Source organism: Kryptolebias marmoratus, linkage group LG2, assembly GCF_001649575.2.
Source record: "Kryptolebias marmoratus isolate JLee-2015 linkage group LG2, ASM164957v2, whole genome shotgun sequence".
Classification (NCBI taxonomy): domain Eukaryota; kingdom Metazoa; phylum Chordata; class Actinopteri; order Cyprinodontiformes; family Rivulidae; genus Kryptolebias; species Kryptolebias marmoratus.
The window spans coordinates 31001220-31011053 of record NC_051431.1 but is presented as its reverse complement, the minus strand read 5'-3'; the positions used below and the strand labels follow the sequence as shown (position 1 = coordinate 31011053).

The 9834-nt window shown below is 41.7% G+C and overlaps 2 protein-coding genes across 4 annotated transcripts in view; both read left to right on the top strand.

Moving 5' to 3' along the window:
• The window catches only part of pxylp1 (2-phosphoxylose phosphatase 1), a 23074-nt gene extending 17744 nt beyond the window's left edge, over positions 1-5330 (top strand). For both annotated transcript variants that reach the window (XM_025002394.2, XM_017439647.3), the window contains 2 exons: positions 4035-4174; positions 4270-5330. In XM_025002394.2, the coding sequence (XP_024858162.1) occupies positions 4035-4174; positions 4270-5297 (1168 nt within the window). In that variant the 3' untranslated portion in view covers positions 5298-5330. The remainder of the gene's footprint in view (positions 1-4034; positions 4175-4269) is intronic.
• Positions 5331-5805: 475 nt separating this feature from the next.
• LOC108249974 overlaps positions 5806-9834 on the top strand; it is a 6709-nt gene continuing 2680 nt past the window's right edge. The window contains exons 1-2 of one of the 2 annotated variants that reach the window (XM_025002395.2): positions 5806-6457; positions 8300-8436. In XM_025002395.2, coding sequence (XP_024858163.1) covers positions 5834-6457; positions 8300-8436 — 761 coding nt within the window. In that variant the 5' untranslated portion in view covers positions 5806-5833. Of the gene's footprint in view, positions 6458-8257; positions 8437-9834 lie in introns of both variants that reach the window. The other variant, XM_017439648.3, reaches the window with a different exon arrangement.

The window sequence follows — 9834 nt, the reverse complement described above, 5'->3', positions numbered from 1 at the left end:
AAACGGATCCCCTCAACACCTTGGCTGCGCCTAGAAATTCTGTCCATAAACGTTATGAACAGAATCGGTGACAAAGGGCAACCTTGGCGGAGTCCAACTCTCACCGGAAACGAGTCCGACTTACTGCCGGCACTGTGGACCAAGCTCTGACACCGGTCATATAGGGACCTAACAGCCCGTATCAAAGGGCCTGGTACCCCATACTCCCGGAGCACCCCCCACAAGATTCCCCGAGGGACAAGTTTGGCCCTTTATCAGGTTTTTTATTTTGGCACATTTTAAAAATGAGTTGAAGCCCCTGTGTTCAAAGGTTTATTGAGAAGTTAGAAGATTGTGTAGCTGAAAAAGAATCGTTCTGAGGTTGTAAGAAATTCATGAGAAACCAGTTAAGAAAGATACCAGTCAGCTGAATTTGTGGGGGAAAAAAGTTTTTCTTTAACATTGTTTGAAATCTCATCTCGGTCTCATGGACCCAGGATCTTGTCTCATCTTGAGATGAATCCCCTAATTTATTGTGAGCAATGGTTTGGCATTAATGTGATAAGGTATTTCATATACCATTTGGAATGCCATTATGTGTAGTTGTTAGTTCTCTAATTGTCAACATTGCTACATAATCTCTACTTTTCCCCCTTAAATGCTCTGTTTATTTAGATTTGTGCAGGAGATGGTGCCAAAATGCATAACAGATGAAGAAAGTTGGAGCTCTTAAAGGGTTGTAATCCATTTGACTTTAACTGGATTAAGAAAGGTGTAATTAATTAGAGATCATCTCTTACTAATGTTTAAGGATTGTATAAGTAAGTATGAAGTGACTGCAACCATGAAACCGGTTCTAATAACTCTAATACTTAAAAGTGAAACTGGTGTCCAATTTTCTCCCTTAAGTATTGATTATATTGAGACAATAAGTGAAAACCAGAGTGAATTTATATCCAAATGTCACATTAGCTCTAATATTAGACTGGTGTTGAATTTAAAGCTCAACTGAAAAGTCTTTTGAAGCCAACATCAGTTGAAAGAAAATCATTTTTGCTGACTGTAAAATTAATAATGTGTGTGTGTGTACTATTTTTTTGTTTGTTTGTTTTTGATGTCCACAGAGCTGCTAAAGATCAGGTGCATTCAGCCATTCATGGCATTTCTTTGTATTAAAAAATGGCGGCTTCTTCCATTTCCACTGGTAAATAACCAGACAGTAGCGTCGTTCTTGGCCAGGCAGGGTACAGCACATATCATGAACCCAGGACAACGCTGCCTACCAAATCACCCACTTCAGAAATTATTGACTAAAATGCAAAAAACAGTTTATTTAAGTTTTAGATCAGAAAAAATAGGCCCCTGGAATGTTGTGTGGATGTGTTTGACTAAATAACATTAATGAAATGTCATTTTTTTAGATTTGATGTCGGTTACCCTTTAATTGATTGTTCAGATTTAATAAACTTCAATGCTCTGATGATTTTCCTGGACTTTTATAAGGCATTTGACTCAACTGAATACTTCTTTATTATACAGACACTACAAATCTTAGGTTTTGGAGAGTCATTTATTAAGATTAATAAAATGTTTTATAACAAAATAAACAGCTTGAATATCATGTATCCACTGATGTCTGGGAGGTTTCCCATATTAAGGGGTGTAAGACAGTGCTGCACAATTTCTTGCTTTCTATCTTTGATCATTGCTGAGCTGGTATACTTTATTTCTCACACAGCCCAAATATTCATGGTTTAACAGTTTTTAATAAAAGAGTTAAGATGTCTCAGCTGGCAGTCTTTTTTTCTCAAAGATAAGTCACAAATACCAGATGTGCTACAAGCAATTCAGAAATATTTGGAAGCTTTAGGTCTTAAACTAAATGCTGACAAAATGTTTATCTGAAACTGATAAATGCCAAAAGCCTCCGTTTAATGATGGATTGGTTTCCTCCTCTCTCAATCCAACGTTCCTCTCTATCAAGGCCAGCGGTCACTCTTTCAGAGATGAAGATGTACGCATCCTTGATAGAGGAACGGTCCTAACAATCAATCATTAGGCTCTTTTGCGTGTGACACCCAACTGGTTGATTCAATATGCAAAGGTGCTGGTTATATGGCTGAGTTTGCTTGCAGACTGAAGTCTTTTGGACAAAAGACAAAACATATCATCTCAGAAGTCATTGTTTAGAGGACCTGACTCAACTCTACTTGGATTATTGAGCATAAACTGGGTTGGCAATCAGTTGCAAATCTACATCCACTACTACTATAACTTTGTGATAATTTCATTAAAATCAGTCCAGCAGTTAATGAGATATTGTGCCAACTTGACAGACAAATTAACACATAGACACAAACATAGACAAGAGCAAAAACATTTCTGTACAAAACAAGCCATTTGTAATTGCATCTATGTGCGTTTTAGAGTGAACACCTTCCAACTGTTGATGGTACTGGACTTTACAGCATTTGTGCATCTGAATCATTTCTGGTCGTTAATGATTTGATGTATCATTTATGCACATTATAGGGTTTTGTTTGAAGTTGTGCTAAACCAGTGGTTCCCAAAGATTTTCTTCTGGGCCCCCCTATGGATTACAACCCTCCCTGGTGTCTACAAAAAAAATTGTAGACATATAAATTATATCACATTTTGTGAAATTTAAAACAAAACTGGTGCCAAACAATCTCAAGAAAATCCCAGAGTCTTTCCAGAGGGCTAACTTTTTACAGCCCTGTTCATTTAAGGTGTTTCGTGGTACAGAATGACTGACAGACGTCTTTTCATGCCCCCTCGGCTTAGGCTAATTTAGGTCAATCCAGGGTCAGCCCAAGGCCACAGTCTTTAGCCAATGTGGGTGAATGTACAATAACGTGTCTGTGGGTATGGTTTGGCGTAGCCTGAGTAGTTACGATGACGAGCAAGAAAAACATAAATGAAGTGGATTATTTGATTTCTCATCCGTTTTCCTTAATGTCTTTGGAGGGAAAACCAGAACTGAAGAAGTTAGGGGCAGGCAGACCAAAGGATATTCAACAAAATCAAATTTTTCTTGGTTTCAGCGAAAGTACTGGCTAATGACAAGTGTAGCTAACAAATCCTTTAGAAGGTGGTTATTAACAGCTTTGCATCCCAAAAAAGTTGTCAGAGTGAGCTTCTATTTTAAAAAAGGTAGGCCTCATTTAAAAAATAACTGCACTTTCCAATATTTCATGTCGTTTGATTTTATTTTATCAGTGTGATTAGTAATTGTGTCAAGATGCGGTTTTATGTAAAGTTGTTTGACTGGTTGGAAAAAATATCACCTGAAATAATTTTACTTGAACACTTAATGCAGGGGAGTTAAGTGTTGGACAACTGACAGAGGCTCTGTGTACGCCTGGTTTTTGGTGGTGGTTTGTTTTAAGGTTGTCTTTGTGCTGAAAAAGGACATAATGTCAATTTATAGCAGGGTGTCTTTATTTTAAATTCAAACTTCTGTTGTTGAAATCCAAACTGCAACTTTTTATTATATATCTGTTAGCCCAGCCTACAAATATCACCAGCTCCAGCTACCTTTGGTTCTCACCATTCCACCGTCCCAACTTGGTCTTTATTATTTTTGTCTTTGTAGCATATTTACACTTAAGAATGATCAGTCCAAGGTGCTTTCAGTTTAAAATAGCAAAATGAACTTTAGGTTATGCATATACCTGGAAAAAAAATATTTAAAGACAGAATTACATTAGAGGCTGGAGACAGTACAAAAGCCAAATGTAAATTTTATTGTTTTAACAAGATCACTATTATCAGTTTCATTTATACTTTATCAGATGGTATAAAAACTTAAAATTTTTATAAATAGCATGGCTTGAAATTAATCATTTTTATTTAGAAACAAGCAATTAAAGAAAGTGCAGCAGTTATTTAAGTTACAGTATTTTTCTTGGTTGATTTAATTTTGTGAACAAAATGACAGACCAGACATCCAAAGAAAAGAGCCAACATGAGGTATAGTAATTATTATTTTAGAGTAATGTACATGTTTACTTTTTTCTTCCCAAAATCCTCAGACAACCTTCCCACCCGCTGCTGAACTCCTTCATTAATCACATGGGCAAAGGAGGTCAAGGCCACTGGAAACCACCATTGGGCTCTGTTTCTCGTCTCCCCAGTCATAGTGCCTGTGAGATTGGAGAGCTCACACAGACAGGTATCAACACCAAATATTTTCAATTTTTATCTCATTTTACATTAGTTAAATTTAAGTGTAAACAAAAGCCGAGCCACCTTGTATTTGTCTTGCAGGTGTGGTGCAGCACCTTTACAATGGGCAGCTCCTCCACCATGCCTACAAACAACACAGTCTCCTCCCCACTGATTGGTCACCTCGACAGGTTTGGGTGGAGACTACCGGGAGAAGCCGTACTCTCCAGAGTGGTTTGGCTTTTCTCTACGGTTTCCTTCCCAACTTTGACTGGTCAAAGTTGAATGTTCATCATCAGTGGAGCACTTTGTTCTGTGGATCAGCATGCGACTGCCCTGCCAGGAACAGATACCTGGAGGATGAGCAGAGGCGGCAGTATCAGTTCAGATTGGCTAATGACAACCTAGACAGGACTTACACTGACATGGCGCGTACTTTGGGTCTTCCAACTCGCGAGCTCAGAGCTGCAAACCCTATAGACTCACTATTGTGCCATCTCTGCCATGGCCTTTCTTTCCCATGCGTTCCTTCTGGAAATGGTGGCACCGGTGGATGCCTAACTATGGCACAGTTTGCTGTTATTCAGCAGCAGCAGCTAGATGATGAGGTGGATCGAACAAGAGTGGGTCTGTATCATAAATATGCCACCCTTGCCATGTACCCCTACCTTAATCGAACTGCTGCCAAGATGGAACGGGTTGCTAAGGCCAGCAGAGCAGGCCGTAAGTCTCGTGTAGGGGGTGAAGAGGTCTTCACCCTCTCTTCAGCTCACGATGTCACTATGGCCCCTTTGCTTAGTGCCCTTGGACTGGAAGATGCCAGGTTTCCACGGTTTGCAGCAAGAATAGTTTTTGAATTGTGGAAAAGTCCCAGTGTCATTCAAGGCCAAACAAAAAAGAGAGCACGAGAAGGTGATAAGTCAAATGTGACAGATGGGGATTTGTTCCTCAGGGTGCTATATAATGGAGAGGACGTGACTTTTCATACCACCTTCTGTCACTCCCATGACCATTATATGAACCAACCACTCTGCCCACTGGAAAACTTTCTGACGTTTGTCAGAAGAGACATGTTCAGTATTGTCAATGCTACTTCCTACAAAGAGGCTTGCTACAGGCAATCAGGTTGACAAAAGGAGAGCAGGCTCACATTTTGTCAAATGGTTGTGATTCCTCTTGAATTTTAAGTTTTGATGGGACTTCAGTTTTAAGCTACTCATCATGTCTTATATATTTTGAAACTAGTCTTTCACATTTCTGAGCTCTAATGAGTGGCAAGCAGACACAATGTTCTTGAGATCATGGTCAAAAGTCATGAGGTTCTAACCTGGTACAGCCTCTGTCTAATCAGCTGAAGTATTGTGTTTTTCTAAGTGTATGTCTAACAGCTAAACAGCTCAAGGGCAACTGTATGGCACTTAGCCACTTTATTCCTTAATTCCATAAAATAGAATTGTAAGCATTTTTTTCATTCCCAAATAAATGCCTGAAAAAAAGATGCTATGCTGGAATACTATCCAGCAAGAAATTTGTGTGTGAAATTGTAGCATTTAAAATTCACATTGAGCTGGCCACAATAATCTTTACAGTAATAATCATAAGTCACTTTCTTTATTTCAGTGGGTTATTAATACTGCTCGTTGAAGTAGTGTAACGTCTAGCTGGCATGAAAAATCTTCTATCGGCCCGTTGCCACTTGGAGCGAGCTCGCGGTACGGATGAGGAGAACAAGGAGTACTGCGAGAAGGGCGGAGATGTTTACCTCGCCATCGGGGAGCCGGTGGGCCAGGGAAAGAGGAACGACTTGAATGCAGCGGTGGAGATGCTTCGCAGGTCGTCGGGGAACCTGTCCGAGGTCGCCAACGAGATGCCTGCGACGTTCATCAGGTACTGCCGGGGGTTGAGCCAGTGGGTGGACTTCGCTCGGGTTGCCAGGCAACGCGACTACAAGACTGACGTCACTGTCCTGGTGGGTCCCCCTGGCTGCGGGAAGAGTCGCCGCGCGGCTGGTGCGACGTCTGGCTTGGCCTTTTACAAGTCGAGGGGTGAGTGGTGGGACGGGTACGTGGGTCAGGAGGATGTCATCATCGACGACTTCTATGGCTGGCTGAAGTACGACGAACTTCTTCGGATCTGCGATCGATACCCTCACCGTGTCCCTGTCAAGGGATCCTTCGCCCAGTTCTCGGCCAGGAGGATTTTCATCACCTCCAACAAGCACGTCTGGGAGTGGTACAAGTTCGAGCACTACGACGCGGATCCTCTGATGCGCCGGATCAACACGTACAAGGTGTGGAGCGACGACAATCCAGGCCGCTTCCGTGATCTTCACGAACTTCCGTTTTTGACCCATCTTCGATACAATTATTAATGTTTGTGTGTGTGACGTCTTGTGACCCTAATGTGTTTCCTAAAAATAAACACCCTACCTTTTGAACTTTGGAACTTCATTGAAACACTATCATTTGACAACAAGTGACACAAACAGAATATTTGCCAACACACACGGCCCCTTGTGTCACCATTACTGTTAGCTGGTTTAATTGTTAATTGTCTCTGCTAATTGTTCTTTAATTTTTCTGATGGCCGGAGGCTCTCGGTTATTTGACACGTTCTCCAGGTGGTGGCGAGCTTTAATTTGTTGAATGCCCTTACTTCGGAGAATTGCGGGTCATCTGATTGCTGGTGGTTCTGAGAGCGGCTGGGCTGTGCAGAGCGGTTGCGTTGAGGGCGCTGCGGCTGTCTGTATCTAAAAGGGGGGTTCACTTTGAACATGAATGTGAGCACAGTGCAAATCGTAAAATTCAATACGTTTAGGTTTAACAGTGCAGTCGTGGCAAAATTCAAGGTCATCCACAAATCGTCCATAGATGGACAATCCATAAGAGGAAGTCGTGAGCAAAGGAAACACACACAAAATCATGCCCCATTGGTTATAGGATTAATAATCCAATCCGTTCCATCGACTTATATAAACAAAAGCTGAACTTAGGAACTCTGTTTCTTGGCCCCCTCTCCTGGCGAAAAGAGGGAATTGCGGGAACTCGGGTGGGTTTCAGACAATCTTTTTTTCTTACGTCGATATTTTGTTTTTACGGGGAATTGGTGATGGAGTGAGCCACGGACAATCATGCATAATAACAAACAATAATGAATCTCTTGAAACTCAAAATCACATGAATAAAACAGTTTCATGGAGTGAAAGGTCCAGAAATGATGATAAACCTTTAGGTAAACAACGATCACATGTTGGTTGCACAGCACCTTGACAGACAACATTAGTTTAAATCCATATAAGGCAAGAGGTGTGTAATAATAATGCTGTATAATTTCATCTGTCGTGAGTTAGGATCTCCTGACCCAGAGGATGAAATTCCAAATACAGTCTCATGGCGCCATCCTGTGGCCAAATAAAAGAACTGCAGATGGGTGGGTAAAATCGAAACAAGTGTGACACGTTTTTGTTGGAGTAACCTTTTTGGATCCAGAGATGGGTTGAAAAGGGTTGAAATTGTACTGAACCCCGGGAGTGATGACCTAGGAGGTAGGTAAGTCATTGTTAAATGGTTAGGATGATGATGTTTTTTTTTAATTATTATTACTTGTCTTCTGCCGGTTTTGCGGCAAAAGGTACATACAAGAGGTCATTATATCCTGGTAGGTGGATATATCTTCAATTGTTGTTCTATATGTTATGATTATTTAGTGGATTAGGTAGTTATTTAATTAGTGGCAGTGGCAGTAGTATTGTTGTTTTCCTAATTGAGGATCCAGAAGTGGAGGTGAGTAGGCTGATTTAGAGCCATATTAAATTGTTCAGTTTGGAGGTAAACATCTACTCCTCAGCACTCACTCACTCACTCACTCACTCACTCTCAGGAGCTGAAAAGGATAGTGGGTGGATAATAAGACTCCGAAATGCTGCACCGGCTGGAAGTCTGGGTCGGTGATTCTAACATTATTCTGTCTTTTGGCATTAACAGGTCGCGGTACCAGGCGAGATGGGAGAGGGACGTAGATGACAGAGGGAGATGCTGGCCGCCCTCCGTGTGGCCAAAAGAAAGTGTCCAAATGCAACTGTCATCAACGGGGTCATCTGCTCTTTTCCACATCTCTCCCACTCAAAGAGCAGATGCTGATGACCCTGTGTCGCCTGAATGCACAGATCAAGCTACAGCACCACATTCCGGCGCTCCCGAGACAACAGGACAGGTGGAATGCTGTGGACAGGATCCACTGGACCGAGGACACGGGGGTGCGCATCTCGATGTGAGTTTTTGCATTTAAACAGCCCTGTGGTGAGCCTACCCGATAAGGACGGGCATCAGAGCATTGTTACATACAATGTCTGTAACTTATCCAGGAATTTGGTACTCACTGAGGCACGGTGTTCCCTTATAAGTAAAGGTCTTACCTTTAACTCAAATAAGAATAAAAACAATCCCAACTTAACCAGACTCCAAATCAGGCACGACTTGCAAAATTACCGCAGGAGGATCAAATTAGCGGTTTATACTGACCTGAACGGTGACCAAATGGCTATTAAACCCATGCCAGAATCCAGTTGGTTTCTGGATTTCTGAGACATCCCTCCCACCAGATGTCAACAACCTTATCAGCCAGACCTATTGTATCCGATGAAAATATCTTTCTAAAATATCCTGACAGCAAAAGGACTGAAAAAGAGCTGCTGCTGGAAATAAACCTGAGAAGGAATGATTATGATTTTGAGTTTGACTGTCAGTTTTACCTGCAAATCAAAGGCACGGCCGTGGGCCATGGCCAACATTTTTTTATGGCACATTGGGAAACGGAGGCACTTGACAAGTGCGTTTAAAAACTCTAACCCCTGTATTATTTCAGGTACCTGGACGATGTCTGGGGTGTGTGGCCACACACACAACAGGAATTCCAACACTTTATTCACATATTAAACACTCATAATCCATCCATCACATTAAAATCAATTAACACTACCAGCGTTAAAGCGGCAGACTTAGACACCACCACATACATAGGATCATCAATACTTCAACACTACACATAGATTAGACGTTAGAGTCTACTTCAAACCGACTGACACACACGCACTTCTCCACAAAACAAACTTCGCCACCACCCCAGACATACATTCGCAGGCCTAAGTCGCAGCTGCTGAGGTTCCACAGGATCTGCTCACAGCCAGCAGACTTTGAGAAGGCGAAACCCTCTTCAGAGCCTTACGCAGGAGAGGTTATGCGAGGACCTTCTTGAGGAAGTGCAAGGCCTCCTTCCTGGAGACCAGACCTGTTGACACCTCCCCTCTGCTACCCATCACTACCTTTTCACCCTCCGTGGGTCAACTAACGTCAAACTAAACTATTCTAAATTCCAATCTGACAGCTCCCTCCTCAAGGAGCATAGAATTATTGTTAATATTATTGCGGCCTACAAAAGGAACACAAATCTGGCTGTGGACCTTTTGGTCCGCGCACGGGTCAAACCGTTGAAGAAACCCGAGGTCAAAGGTCACAGTCAATTCTTTAAACAAATATATTGGATCAGAAACAAAATTGATAATACTGTGTACAAAATTCAACAATCAGGACACCCCAAAATTAAGAATTGCGTTTATTTAATTAGATGTAAAACCTGCAAAATTGAATATGTTGGTGAGACGGGGAACAC